The sequence below is a fragment of the Labeo rohita genome, chromosome 8 (assembly GCF_022985175.1).
Source record: "Labeo rohita strain BAU-BD-2019 chromosome 8, IGBB_LRoh.1.0, whole genome shotgun sequence".
NCBI lineage: Eukaryota > Metazoa > Chordata > Actinopteri > Cypriniformes > Cyprinidae > Labeo > Labeo rohita.
Genome location: NC_066876.1, coordinates 6,413,966 through 6,429,714, shown reverse-complemented (window position 1 = coordinate 6,429,714; position 15,749 = coordinate 6,413,966). Strand labels below are relative to the sequence as shown.

Below are 15,749 nucleotides of genomic sequence, written 5' to 3'. Positions count from 1 at the left end.
ACTCTTCTGTAGTTACATTGTGTACTAAGACTGACGGAAAATGAAAAGTTTCAGTGTTCTAGGCCGATATGGCTAGGAACTATTCTCCCATTCAGGTGTAATAATCAAGGAACTTTGCTGCCGTACCATGCATTTCAGGATTTTTCTTCATATAATGGACTTCAGTTGTGCCCCCAATTTTGAACTTCCAGAATGTAGTTTAAATGCAGCTTCAAAGGATTCTAAATGAGGAAGAAGGGTCTTATCTAGCAAAACGATCTGTCATTTTTTACGAAAAAAAAAATTTGTATACTTTTTAAGCACAAAAGCTCATGTAGCACAGGTTCTGACATGCGTGTTCACGACGTATTGAATTATGTTGAAAGGTCACGTGGAACGTAGGCGGATCTACAGAACCAGTGTTTACAAAGTGAAGCAAATGCACAAAGACTAAGAAAGTGCAAATAAGTCGAACGCTGTTTACAAACAAAAAGGTGCAACGATGTCGGACGATTCTGAAGTTGTAAGAGAAAATAAGATGGAGTTTTTCGCCATACTCTACCTCTTTGAGCCGGAGTACACAGATGATGAATTTAGAAGTGATTTATAGTAGTGATGGGAAGTTCTGATCAATTTACAGACTCTGACCTTTGAGTCTCGTTCAGCAAAATGAACGAATCTTTTTTTTTGAGTCATTTCGTTAATTTTAGCTAAATCAGCGTCACGTGACAGCCCCATAAGATGAACGAACGACTCGAAAAACCCGAAGACTGAGAACGACCCGTGGACGCGCATCCGAGAGCCTGTGCTACGCAAGCTTTTGTGCTTAAAAAGTATACAAATTTTTTGAAAAAATGACAGAACATTTCGCTAGATAAGACCCTTCTTCCTCAGCTGGGATCGTTTAGAGCCCTTTGAAGCCGCATTTAAACTACATTTCGGAAGTTCAAAATTGGGGGCACAATTGATGTCCATTATATGAAGAAAAATCCTGAAATGCTTTCCTCAAAAACCATAATTTCTTTACGACTGAAGACAAAAAAGACATCTTGGATGACAAAACTGTAAATTGTTGTTTTGGAAGTGGACTTCTCCTTTAAGTTTGTTTCTGTGTTTTCCCGGTTTCAGTAAAGCAGTTCAATACAATACAATACTGAATGGCCTGCTGGGTTAGATATACAGCACTGTATTTACAGTCCCATAATGCAATGCAACTTCACCGATTTCCAGTGTGACAAATTAATTACAAGCAGGGTTGCCAAGTACACAGTTTTCCAGTAGAATTGGGTTACTTTCATACTGTTATTTTTTTTTAGCCAGCGAGTTAAAGCCAAACCCTTTAACCTTCCAGAATGCAATTTTGGAGCGATTTTGTTACACAGACTTGGCAACCTTGACTACAAGTTATTTTTTTTATTATCAAAAATAGATTAAAAATGCAAAATAATCTTATTTTGTGAGGTTATGTGACAATAGTATTTCAAAATATAATTTGATACAGAGGACACTTGTGGCCTAATGGTTAGAGAGTTGAACTTGTAACCCAAAGGTCTTGGGTTCAGTGTTGCAGAATGACAAATTTTGAGTATGGGTTACCATACCTGGCCTACACATCCCACCACCTTAAAAGAAACTCTATGTAAAAAAAAATAAATAAATAAATAAAATACTGTATATGTGCAATGCATTTAATGTCAGTAAATCAACATACTGCATTTCAGAACATTTATTGTTACCTGCAGCATACTATGTCACATACAATTTTTAAGAAGATATAGGTGGTATACAGCACTGTATACTACACTTCAGAACATTTATCATTCCGTACTGTATACTCTTTGACATGTATGTTTAAAAAAAGTATACTGTATACTACCTACTCACTGCAGTAGGGACCTGACACTACAGCCTACTGCATGCGCTTTGGCATGCGGTTTTGAAAACTTACCAGCAGTGTAAATGCTAGATTTCATGTGTCAGTTAATGTAGCATACTGCATTTTGCTTACTACCTACTGCTTTTCTCATTTTTCAAAACCGGTAGGCAATGTAACTGCAAACTTTATAGTATAGCGTAATGTAGCTTGAAATGTTTATCACTAACAATTGCATCACATAGTATTTTCTCTAGGTAGGTAATATGCAGTATATAGTAATATCGCAGCATACTGCATTAAAGTCATGTAACAATGTACTGTAGTACAGTTTCAAATACTGTATTTATCACTACCTGCTGCAAATCATCACATTATTTTCTGAACATTCGTAGGCAATATATAGTATACAGTAGTCAACATTTGAAATGGATCAAAACCTTTCATAAAAGCTGTCCTAAAACCAAAACAATCCACTTCAAATGTTGACTACTGTATACTATCTGCATACCGCATTAAACTCATGTTACACTTTAGCATAATAAAGTTGGAAATGTTTATTCTTACCTCAAAACCTAGTATGCAATATAGAGTATATACTGTCACTGCATACTACATTCAATCACGTAACTGTAGCCTAATACAGTTTGAAATGTTTTTTTGCTACCTACTGCTTAGTCACATACTTCTACTGCCACATTATTTTCTCAAAACTAGTTGCAGTGCATACTAGTGGGAATACTATTGCATACCGTTTTTCAAAACTAGTGGGCAGTATACAGTATATACTATTTTTGCATACTGCACTGGTCGTGACAGTGTAGCGTTACACAGTTTGAAATGTTTGCAAACTGTTACATAATACTTTCTCAAAACTAATATGCAGTATACAGTATGAACTCTCACTGCATACTGCATTCACATCATGTGACACAGTAGTAATAAACAAAGGTTTATTGCTACTTAATGTATACTGTTCTTTTTTAACTAGTGAGCAGTATACAGTATATACTACAGTAGTCAACATTTGAAGTGGATCAAAAAAAGTTGATCAACATTAACCCAAGACGAGAACAGTCTAATATGCAGTATGGACTATCATTGCACACTGCATTCAAGTCACATGACATTGTGGTTTAATAAAGTTAGAAATGTTTATTGCTACCTGTTGCATACAGTTTTTTTTTTTTTTTTTAATAGTATGCAATATACAGTATATACTATTATTGCATACTGTACTGGTCATGTGACAGTGCAGTGTTATATAGTATGAAATGATCACTATCTACTCCATACATACTACTTTCTCAAAACTAACATGAAATATGCAGTATATACTGTCACTACATACTAAACCGCTTCCTACTCCATACTGTAACATTATTTTCTGAAAAGTTAGTATGCAATATACATTATGTACTATCATTGCATACAACATTAAAGTTATGTGAAACTGTAGTTTTATACAGTTTGAAATGTTTATCACTATCTAATCCATACTGTCACATTAGTTTATCAAAACTAATATGCAATACACAGTATGTACTATCACTGCATACTGCATTAAAGTCATGTGACACTAGTTTTATACATTTTAAAATGTTTATCACTACCAGCTACATACTATCACATTGTCTTCTCAAAACTAGTATGCAGTATAATGTTGTTTTATACAGTTTTGAAATGTTTATCACTGTCTACTCCATACTGTCACATTAGTTTCTCACAACTAATATGCAATACACAGTATGTACTATCACTGCATACTGCATTAAAGTCATGTGACACTAGTTTTATACATTTTAAAAGGTTTATCGCGACCTGCTACATACTATCACATTGTCTTCTGAAAACTAGTATGCAGTATACAGGATATACTATTATTACACACTGCACTGGTCTTATGACACTAATTTTATACAGTTTGAAATGTTTATCTCAGTCTACTCCATGCTGTCGCATACTACTTTCTCAAAACTAATATGCAGTGTATATACTATCTCTGCATACTGCATTCAAGTCACATGACACTGTAGTTTAATACAGTTTAAAATGTGTATTGCTGCCTATAGCTTTGCTATTGTTTTTTAAAACTAGTGGGCAGTATGCAGTATATACTATAACTCCATACTACAGTAAAATCATATTGTGCTTAATTGAAATGTTTATCCTTAACTACAGCATGCTCTATAATGGTATATACTGCACAGTTAAGCAGGGCTCTAGTGTTCCATCAAGAGTGTGTGTGTGAGTGAATTGGTCAGGCTTTCCTCCGACTTTAAATCATCACACTCTCTCGCCCTCCTGCATACAGAGCTGACTGAATATATTTGTGTTTTCACAGAACCTGCAATGGGCACGAGACGTGTTGCTAGGGAGCAGTGTCCCATGGCAACAGCTGAAGCACATGCCGGCACAAGGACTTTTCTGCGAGAGGAATAAGACCAATCTGTTCAACGTAAGTCGCACACGTATACACCCGCACTTATATGTCAAAGTTTACCGTATCACTGCAAATTTAGTTTGCTGCCACAGGGTGATCCAGTCTGGAGATATTAGCGATGTGTGTTTATCTGGCAGAGAGAGTCTGCTGTTCATACACGTGTGTGTGATGTATGCCATCATGAGTTCCTCTGATTCAGTGCAGTAAAATCCCTTCACACACACACTCTCACAAATCCAGAGAGATTACGACTCCTCACTGAAAATGCCCCAAACTGGCTGGATTTACAGGCGGACAGATGGCATCACTATGGTATGTGTACAAGTGTTATTGCTGTTTTGCCCAGTGGCCTTTTGGCACATTGGTAGAGTCCTCTCAGAGCTGAGGCCGTAACATTAGTGTTGTGTTGCTGTTTCTACCTTTGGCTGTGGGTGTGGTCGCTGTGAGGAAGCAGTCTGTGGCTTTGTCATTTCTGGCACACGGCGGTATAAAAACACTTGGGCGTTATGTCTCGCTGGGCTTCAGAGCTCTGCCCACTAGGGTACACCAACCTCGTGCCCACCTGTTCTCAGCTTATGGGAAAATCCTCATGTACACAAGCAGCATCCGGTCCAGGGCTCGTAGAAACTTCTGAAGAGCTTTTGCGTTGTATTATGGTGCTAATTTTAGATTTAGTTATTTCTTTAAAATGACAGTTCACCCAAAAATGAAAATTACCCCATGATTTACTCACCCTCAAGCCATTTTAGGTGTGTATGACTTTCTTCTTTCACACAAATACAATCTGAGTTATATTAAAAAATGTCCTGGCTCTTTTAAGCTTTATAGTGGCAGTGAGAGAATTTGAGGTCCAATAGAGTGCATCCATCCATCATAAAAAGTGCTCCACATGGCTCTGGGGGTTAATAAAGGCCTTCTGAAGTGCAATGATGCGTTTGTGTAAGAGAAATATTCTTATTTTAAACTTTATAAACCAATATATCTTGCTTTTGCTAACTGCTGCACACATGTTCAATAGAGAGTGGCATTCCAGCGGATGACGTAGGCGCTACATAAGCTCTGGTAAGAAGGAACAAAACACCAGTCACGAATTAGAAGTACAAAACAACGATTTGTAAAGAATGTTGGATGATTTTGATATAAGGAGAAACTGGTTTTCCTTTGCTGTAAACAAAACTTGATTCTCGAGAGACTAGCTTATTTTCACCAGAGCTTAAGCCACAAGTGTATAAATAAAAAAAAAAAAAAAAGCAAAAAGAATTTAAAAAGTGTAAATAATATTAAAGAAAAATTACTTTGTACTTTTTTTTTTTTTTAACTATTTTTGCTGTAATAACATGAGAAAATGTTACATAAAATGAATAATAAAAAATAAAAATAATTATTATTTTATTTTATTTTACTATTTTAATATATTAAAAATTAATACTAATAAAACTAAATTTTCATATTTACTCTCATACAGTGAGAGTAAATATAAATAATAATAGATCATAGTAAAATATAGTTATACATTTAATTAATTAAAAAAAAAATGTATATAAAGTTACAATTCCAAGATTAAGCTATATTGTAAGCAGAGTATGTGAGCGGAGCGTGGAGTGGAGCGGTGTGATATTTTTTTTTTTTTTATTTTTCATTTTTTTATGGAGTGAGGAGCAGAAATTTTAAAAGTCGGAGCGTCGTGGTTTTTATTTGCTCCAAGAACGCTCCAGCATCACTCCATCATGAGTACAATTCATGACAACGACCCATAATATAACTGCATATTTAGCAAGAATTCAAGTGTTAAACATAGCCTATTAGCTACTAGCTTGATAGAGATGCATCACTCAAATCAAAAAAAAATGTGAAAACTAGGATGACGGCAATGGACATGAGCAGAAAGTTATAGTTTTCAATGAATTAGTTTGTTTCTTTAAGGTACTGAATATTTTCAAGTGAAAGCATAATTTACACAAGTACAATACTTATTCACACGCAGTCGCTCTCTCAATAATTTATTCAAACAAATGTAAACTTACTGTGGTACTTCATCTGTATCCGATTTAGAATGAGAGGAAATCTGTAAGAAATGCAGCGATCTGTACATAAAATAACTGATGAAATGTACTGTTATTTTCATCACAAACATTTGCACTGCAAAAAGCAGCAATTATACCTTTTAATGCTGACAACCATGTTAGCTTGGCATGAGGAAAAAAGTTTGCACACTGGTGTTCCAATAAGCCACTTTAAAACTATCCTATTGTTTTATTTCTGTTATTTTCTTCTTTTATAATACCTTATGAACAGACCTGTGGTATTTCAAACATACAAAGAAATAGTTTAGACGCGGAGCGGTGTTTCTGGTATCAGTGAGCGAAGAGTGGAGCGGGAGCAGGAAACAGGGAACCTGGAGCGGAGCTAAAATCCTCGGAGCGGGGAGTGGAAATTGTTGTCGCTTCACTCCGCTCATATACTCTGATTGTAAGTGGGGCTGTCACGATTACACGATTTTGAGTATTTGATTTTAAAAAGATCTTCATTGGACCCTTTTCACAGGACTGTGAGGACGTGTTTCATCAGCATCATAAATACTCAAAAGTTTTTTATATTTCGATTTTTAAAAAATGTATGCACATTTATAGCACTGCACTTTGTATTAGATCACCTTTGCATCAAATTACAAATAAATGAATTAATGCTAATGCGAGGATGTTTCTAATGCAGCATCTATGGGAGAGACGGTAAATTTGACATCCTTCTCTCTCCTGAATTCAGTTATCAGTCTCTCTTAACTTTTTTTTTTTCCTTTTTTGAAAGTCGTGAAAACACTATCGTGGAGTATTTTCTTTTGCTATTTGAACAAATGGAAATGCAAAAAATATATTTGTGGTTCTCTCCCAATCACTGTTCTCGAAGTTAGCTCAACTATGATGACTTCCGCTACTGAGAAACTCGGAAATGTATAAAAGGTCCATTGCATTTTGCCCATGTTGAGTAATTGGCAAAATACCGGAAGTGGCACATTCCACATATTAAACTCCTTTAAAAATCATAATAAAGCATAATGCTGTTAAGAATTCACAAACGCTATGATTCAGTTAAATAAATATAAGCAATGCAGGTTTAATATGTGTGCTTTAATTATTCACATGCGTGTAGGTTATGTACGTGCATCTCAGAGCGACCCCATTCACAGTAAATGCTGCTCCACACAAACTTATCATGTGGAGCGTCTCAGTCTCTAGTTATTGCTGTGCGTTATGGTTTATTGTAATGTTCATCTGGGAACACAATATGTGCCATTTAGTCAGATTTATAAGATAAATCATTTATAAACCTACACAAACACAGAAGAATACATCATTGTCTTTCTCAATATGCTAACTGTTTATTGTGATTTCAAAATATTTTTTTTTTATGTTGTTTATAATACATTATTTTTTACTTTATTTTAACAGTTTTGTTCCATAAAACCATATGATTTCTTGCTTTTGATACTTTATTTGAACTAATTATTGCCTCATTGCTGTTATATATGTATTTTAAGTAATTTTAAAGGCTATTGTTCACTTAGCTCTGTTTTTATTACTACAAAAATACTTATTATAATTGTCTGATTACTTGATTAATTGTCAGAATAATCGACAGATTACTCGATTACCAAAATAATTGTTAGTGACAGCCCTAATTGAGGGATATCAAGTTTCAGTTTCAAGAAATGAAGCTACAGTAGTCACCTTTTTATTAATTTAAGTATTTCTATACATTTTAATCAATTGCAGTTAGGTTAAAACCTTAATCCTATATCCAAAAAGTATTATTATTTAAATGAAAAACATTGCAGTCATTTTCTCACTTGTGCTCCGTTTGATTGACATTTATGCACGCGCTCTATGAAGCTATTGAAGTTCAATGACAACAGCGACATTTAATCGTTCACTGTTATGACAAGCTGCATTGGCAAATGGGACTGCTTGGATTCTACTAATGTAAGAGTGAAATGTAAATTATGTCCTGCTGAAAAACCTCAACTGTGTTTAGCTACACAATCACACTGTCAAAGTTCTTGTGACAACCACATCTGTGTACATAAAACTATTCTAATGACCTTCCTGAAGGATTATTTAGTTTCTGATAACTTGCATTGTATGCTTTTTCCCACTCTGTGGCCACTTTCAAACGTAATTTTGCTTCCATATAAATGGTAATGAATTGATAATGAAATTAATTTTTTCCATTTATTTGTATAGGGCTTTATACAATACAGATGTGTCAAAGCAGCTTTACAGTATTAAACAGGAGAATAATGTTTCAATAATGCAATCAAAATTCAATTCTGATGTAAACTGGCTCTACAAAGAGGACAACAGTAAACAGTCATTTAAAGTAAGTTCATTGTTGATTCAGTGATGGCATCATCCAGCTCAGTTCAGTTCTCATCCCATAATGTCTGTTCAAACAAGTCAATAATATTGCCAAATATTAAGTGTCCCTAACTAAGCAGGCCAAAGGACGACAGTGGCAATGAACCAAAACTCCACTGGTGACGGAAATGGAGAAAAAAAAAAAAAAAAAAAACTTTGGGAGAACCCAGGCTCAATCGAGTAGCCAGTTCTCCTCTGGCCGGACGAAAAAACATGGTGTGGTTTAATTCAAGGCTGCGACACAAATCAGACTGTGGATTGGCATCACTCATCCAGTTAATTGACTGTTTTCACTACTGATCAGTTGTTACATTTAGGTAACCTTTTATTTGCACTGTTGTAAAAGGCTTGTGAAATGGAGAGAAAACACAGGACATACTGTATATTTTGTGGTTTCATGAATCACATTGTCATTTCCTGTTTCTACAAAACAAGAGAGAGGGAATCTTTGCGTTTGTTTGTGTGTGAGCGAGTGATATCGGTCAGGCTGCTCTAGTTTGCCCCAGGCTCTGGCAGTATTTGTTGGCCTAAGCCTTAAACGCATCACAAAAACACAAACACAGTTTCTCTCCCATGTCCACACACACTCTCAGGCATATGTGCTCGCATATGTGGCCGCCCACTCTCCTGCTTTCACTGGACCACTGGCCTGAGCCACAGAATAGCAGCCTGGATAATTTATTTTTTTTATTATTTTAATTTAATTTAATTTTGTTTTGTTTGTTTTTGCCAGACCCAGAACTATTTTATTTTATTTTATTTTCACAAAATAAAAACATTCCTGTACAGTTTTCTTTAGATATTTGAACATTTTTGGAAGTGTAATTTTTTTCTGACCATTTTTTTTTCTTCTAAAATTTGTTGTTAACAGTTTTAGCTTTTCTTCTGTGCTGAAGTGTGTGAAGTGAGTAAAAGTTCAACAGTAGCAAACACCTGCGGTTCACATGTAGAGGTATGGTCAGGACGATTTGCATCTTGACTTTCCTGTTAGCAGTATGAGGTTGGAAATGCCAGGTGTGTGTGTGTTGTCACAGTGGAAAAGCACAAACATTAACAGAGGGAGAGCTGTATGGCAGATACACCTCTGCATTCTCTGAGCCTTAGTGACTGCAACATAAACATTTCCCCAGATTCTCGGTGTCTCGTTTCCTTTTCATGTTTCCTCTCTTCTCTTCTAGTCTCTGTTTGTTTCCTCTCTTCTTGTCTCATCTCTTTTCCCCTTCTTTGTCTCTTTCGGTCTTGCTTTCTTGTTTCCTCTTCTCCCATCTCATCTTTTTTTGCTTCTTTTCTTGTCTCATCCGGCAGGGATTGTAGGTGGGGGGAGTGAATGTCCAGCACTCTCTCCACCCTCAATACCATGACTGAGGTGAGACCCTTGAGCAAAGCACCGAACCCCCAACTGCTCCTTGGGCGCCACAGCATTGGCTGCCCACTGCTTCGGGTGTGTGTTCACAGTGTGTGTGTGCATGTTTGTTCACTAATCGGTGCTCTGTGTGTCCCCTCGGAGGGGTAAATGCAGCGCACAAATTCCAAGTATGGGACACCATACTTTGCCACACGTCACATCCTCTCTTTTCCCCTCTTTGTCTCTTTTAGTCTTCTCTTTTTGCCTCTTTTCCTCTCTTCTCATCTCTTCTCGTCTCATCACTTTTTGTCTCTACTCTTGTCTCATCTTGTCTCTTTTCATCTTGTTTCTTCTCTTCTCCTCTAATCTCTTTTTCTCTTATCTTTTGTCTCATCTTGTCTCTTTTGGTCCCGTTTCCTCGCTTCTCGTCTCATCTCTTTCCCCCTCTTTACATGTATCATCTTCTCTCTTTTGGTCCTGTTTCCTCGCTTCTCGTCTCATCTCTTTTTCTTGTCTCTTTTTGTCATTTCCTCTCTTCTTGTCTCATGTCTTTTTGCCTCTTCTCTTGTCTCATCTTGTCTCTTTTGGTCCTGTTTCCTCTCTTTTTGTCTCATCTCTTTTCCCCTCTTTACTTGTCTCTTTTGGTCCTGTTTCCTTTCTTTTTGTCTCATCTCTTTCCCCCTCTTTACTTGTCTCATTTGGTCCTGTTTTCTCTCTTCTCGTCCCATCTCTTTTCCCCTCCTTGTCTCGTTTGTTGTTCTTTTTTTTTGTCTCTTTTCCTCTCTTCTCGTCTCATCACTTTTTGCCTCTTTTCATGTCTCATTTTATCTCTTTTCATCTTGTTTCCTCTCTTCTCATCTGAACACTTTTTCCCTTTTCTTTTGTCTCACCTTGTTTTGTCTAGCTTCCTCTCTTCTCTTCTTGTCTCATCTATTTTCGCCTTTTTTTTTTACATCTCATCTTTTCTCTTTTTTGTCTTTTACTATTCTCATCTCATCTCTTTTCCCCTCTTTTCTTGTCATCTTGCTCTGTTTTGTCTTGTTTCCTCTCTTCTTGTCTCATATGTTTTTTCTTTTTCCTATCTCTTGTCATGTTTGTTCTTTATTCTTATATCATTTCTTTTCACCTCTTGTCTCTTCTCATATATTTTTTTACCCTTTTTCTTCTAGTTTTTTTATAGTCTTGTTTTTTTTTTCTTCACGTCTTGTCTCCTCTTATCTCTTCTCACCTCTTCTTGTCTCTTCTCGTTGCTTCTCTCTTCTTGTCTGCTTGTCTCTTCTTTTCTCTTATGTCTTCTCACTTGTTTTTTTTTCTCACCTTGTTTTGTCTCTTCTCTTCTCATGTATCACCATGTCTACATCTTGTCACAGATCTTGTCTTTGCATCTTATCTTGTCTTTTTTATTCTCTCTTCTCGTTCTGTCTCTTCTGTTCTCATGTTAATTTTGTCTTTCATTTCTTGTTGTCTCTTCTTATTCCTATTTTCTTCGCATCCCACTTTTTCCCTTGTCATATCTTTTCTTGTTGCACCTTGTCTCTTTTTGTTTCACCTCTTTTCTTTTCGTCCTTTTATTGTCTCGTATATCTCTTTTTTTCCCTCTTCTGTTCCTTTCTCCTGTCTTCTCTCGGCGTGTCTCACCTCTTCTCTTCTCATCTCATCTTGTCTCTGCTGTATTCATCTCCTTTCTTGGTCTCTTTCTTTTTGTCCATTGTCTTCTCATTTGTCTCCTGTTCCTTTTTTTTCTCCTCTTCTCTTTGGTCTTTGTTTCTGTTCTCATCTAGTCTACACTCATCTATCTCTGTTTCTCTTATTGTTATCTTGTCTCTTTTTAATTGTCTTCCTTTCTCTTTTACTCTCATGTTGTCTCAGATCTTTTTTTTCTTGTCTCAGCTTTTCTCTTTTCTTGTTCTCTTGTCTATTCTGTCTTTTGGTGTGTTACTGTCTCGTCTTCTCATCTCTCTTCCCCTTAGTTCTGTTCTCTTCTTGTCTCATCCAGTCCCTCCTCTTTGTGTCTCACCTCTTGTCTTAATGTCTCTTCTGTTTTTCTCGTCTCTTCTCTCTCCTTTTTACTTTTATTTTTGTTTCTCATGTTCTCGTTTTATCTTGCCCCACCTCTTCTTTTTTTTTCTCTTTCTTGGTCTCTTAGAGCATCTTCATCTTGTCTCAGTTTTTTTCTTGTCTGTGTTCTCATCTCTCCTTTTCTTGTCCCTTCTCCTCTCTCTTAGTGCAATCCCTCACCTCGTCCCCTCATATCTGTGTGTTTGTTTTCATATACACCCTTTTCCCTCTGACCCACACTAACATCCTGTTGCATGTTTTCTCTCTCCTGTCGTTCACCTCTCTTTCTCTCTCTCTCTCTCTCTGTATGTTTGTGTGGGTGTGCACTGCTGGGCTGAGAAACAGAGGCCGTCTCTGATTGGCTGGCTGCATTCTGAAGGGGCCGTCTCTTCGCCTGTGTACAGAGAAGGAGCGAGAGCACGGGGAGGGAGGGAAAGAGAGCACGAGCGAGCGCGCTGGGGTCAGAGCAGAGAAAGAGAAGCGTGGGCGTTTTGTTTTGCGATGGCAGGGCTGGAAAGAGAGGAGAGCAAGTGCTCGTCTGTTTGAGGCACACTCGTTCAGCCATCTCTTCTTTTTCTCCTCCCTCCGCACGCGTGCAGCCCACTCCCTCGAACCTGGACTTCAGCTCGCCTTCTCTCGCTGGAACATTAAAAAAAAAATCAAAACATCCCATTTACTCACACTTCATACAGGCAGAGCGTGGAGTAGCTCTCCTCGGTGATGGTGAGTTTCTTCCTTTTGCTTTTCCTGTTTGGCTTCCTTTTGCACCTGGAATAAAAGGTGGGAGGGAAAAGTGTCAGCTTGCTCATATTTGAGATTGTTTTGCGCTTTTAAAAGCAAGAGCTGGTGGAGAAGCAGTGTGTGAGAGTTCAAGGAGTAGAGCAAGAGAAAGAAAGTGAGCGTTTGAGAGCATTAACTCTGTCACGCGTGACGCAGATAATAGTTAGCTAGTGCTTTTGCCGGAGTCCTGCGTTTCGTCAATACGAGCAGCAGTAATGACCAGAAATGGAGTGATGAAGTGCACTGGATGAGTCAGAAAACTGGGAACCTCCTTCCTCCTTGTTCCCGCTTTGCTTGCATGTTCCGCTTTGGCTTGCAGTCCTGGAGTCCAGATGCTTTTTTAGATACTTTCAGATACTATAATGGTTGCTTGACACTTTTAAAGTAGGCGAGGTTGGGTGTCTAGGGGGAATCCCTGAGGTAAAACACACAGAAATGTGTTGCGTTCTCGTTTTGCTTAGGTAGTCAAACGTGTTGAATCTGAACCGCTTATCAGAAACATCTCGCAGCGTTCTTGAAAGCTCCACATTGCAGCTTCTGCTGGCGGTTTGCACTGCTCATATTGCTTGCTACTGTTTTAAACTCTTCTCCACTAATGAAAACAGACTTTTTGCAGCTCGTGCACAGAGCACTGGCCTCACATGGTGAGGGAAGCCCTGTGTCTGCTGGGCTCAATTCAATGATTTTGCTGTCAGATTATATTGATCGCATTAAGAGCAGCTGTAGGCCTGAAACAGACATGACAGCTTGCTCTTCTTTCGCCGGTCAGCCGAGTTTAGTTTAAAGGATGCTCGAAGTAAATTTGTACAGTTTTTTTTTTTTTTTTTTTTTTAAAGAGTAGTCATTTCCATAATTTGTGATATTTTACGTTATCTTAAATCTTCAGGAGCTTTTTTAGTTGAAGAAGTCTTCCTTCTCATAATAATGGAAATGCGCTAATCAGAAGCAGATGATTGGCTCATTCTTGTTAGTCATCAAGGAGTTTTGGTTCTGTGAATGCATTGTTTTTATTTTTCCCTCTTTTTGTTCACCTCTGGAGGTGTGGGGATTCCCAGAAAGAAGAAATGGAGAATGAACAAAGCTCTTTGTGTATCAAATTCCAGAGCACTTGTCTGTCATACTTAACCTTTTGAAAGGGACATACCATTCACTCCCATTATGTCTCTTTTTTGTAAACAGTCTTGTCAGTCTGTGTTTCAAGTTCTCACTGACAAATGCTGGTGTAGTTATCATAACAGCAAAGGCAAAGTACAAAAGAAGTTTACTCTGTCACAAAAGAAGCATCATGTTTGCACTCATTTTAAAACTTATTTACAATCTTGAGTGTTATTCCTAATAAAAAAGTAATAATTTAAAAATGCATTTTTTTTATTCTAAGTATAGTTTAAGTGTATTAACATAATTAATGACATATTGTTTGAGACTGATATAAAAATTGTAATTAAACTTTATTTGGAGTGCTACTTGTCCACAATGCACATTTCTTAATATTAAGCCTAAAATGTTTTTAATGTCACTTGATGAGGATTGTATGATCTTTAAGTAATATGTGTCTCTTAAGTGCAAAATGTACATAAAGTACATAAAATATACTTGCAATAGTTGCACTTCAGCACAATCAAATATACTTATATAGTATATCTTTAGTTGGACTACTTCTGCACAATTAAAGTGCATTAAGTACAAAAAAAAAAGTTGTTCCAATTTAGCAAACTTTAAATATGCAAGTTTAGTATACTAAATGTTTAATTGCTTGGTGTTTTTATTAAGTACATAATATGTAAATGTATTTGCAGTATACTTAGCATGAAATACATGTGTTTTAAATACAGTATTATTTTTCACTAGCGATAATTAAGGCTGAAGTTTGTTCTTCAAGACATTGTATATTTAACACCATTACATTTGCACAGTTTATGCATGCGGTTTCTAAACACTGCTGAGAATAGTTGTAACTAAACAAAAGTTTAGCAATTTGCAGTCTTTGTTTGGAGGATGTCAGTTAGCATTGAAGCCCAATCAAATCACGATATTTGATATTTTTTAATCTGTAAAACAACTATAGTTATTTTGGAAAACAAACTTTATGAACATTACTTTAAAGGGATAGTTCACCCAAAAATGACAATTCTGTTATTAATTACTCACCCTCATGTCGTTCCAAACCTGCAAGACGTTCATCTTCAGAACACAAAATAAGATATCTTTGATAAAATCTGACAGCTTTCTGACCCTGCAAAGACAACAAAGCAACTGACATGTTAAAGTAGTCCATCAAATAGTTATTTTTGTTTTCTTTGCAGTTTGCACACAAAAAGTATTCTTGTAGCTTCATAACATTACAGTTAAACCACTGATGGATTGTTTTATTGATGTCCTTACTACCTTTCTCGGTCTTGAACGTGTCAGTTGCGTTGCTGTCTGAAAGGCTTTTGGATTTCATCAGAAATACCTTTGTTTGTGTTCCAAATATGAACGAAAGTCTTACGGGTTTCGAAACCACATGGGTGAGTAATTAATGACAGAATGTTCATTTTTGTGTGAACTGTCCCTTTAAACACTGACTGGAAATTATGTAATAGTATTATTGATGCAAACCCCACAGTTACGAGCCAAACCCACATCTTGTAAACACACTGATGAAGAAGTAGAGTTGCTGCAGTGCAGTTGCAGTGCAGGAATGACTGAGCTCATGCACGGGTGTGTAATCTGGCCGTAAAGCCGTGTTATTTGGATTGTAACAGCGGTTTGAGGGTCCTGTGCCAGAGACCTGTCTAATAGCATTCCATCCGTTGATCCATCTGGACACGCCTCCTTCCCATATCCATCCATCAGGACACACTCCCTCCTTTCTCTTTC

The 15,749-nt window shown here is 36.9% G+C and overlaps 1 protein-coding gene across 1 annotated transcript in view; it reads left to right on the top strand.

The window, feature by feature from the left end:
* cabin1 (calcineurin binding protein 1) overlaps nt 1-15,749 on the top strand; it is a 124,554-nt gene that overhangs the window by 61,397 nt on the left and 47,408 nt on the right. The window contains exon 31 of the mRNA XM_051117010.1: nt 4,197-4,310. Within this exon, the coding sequence (XP_050972967.1) occupies nt 4,197-4,310 (114 nt within the window). The remainder of the gene's footprint in view (nt 1-4,196; nt 4,311-15,749) is intronic.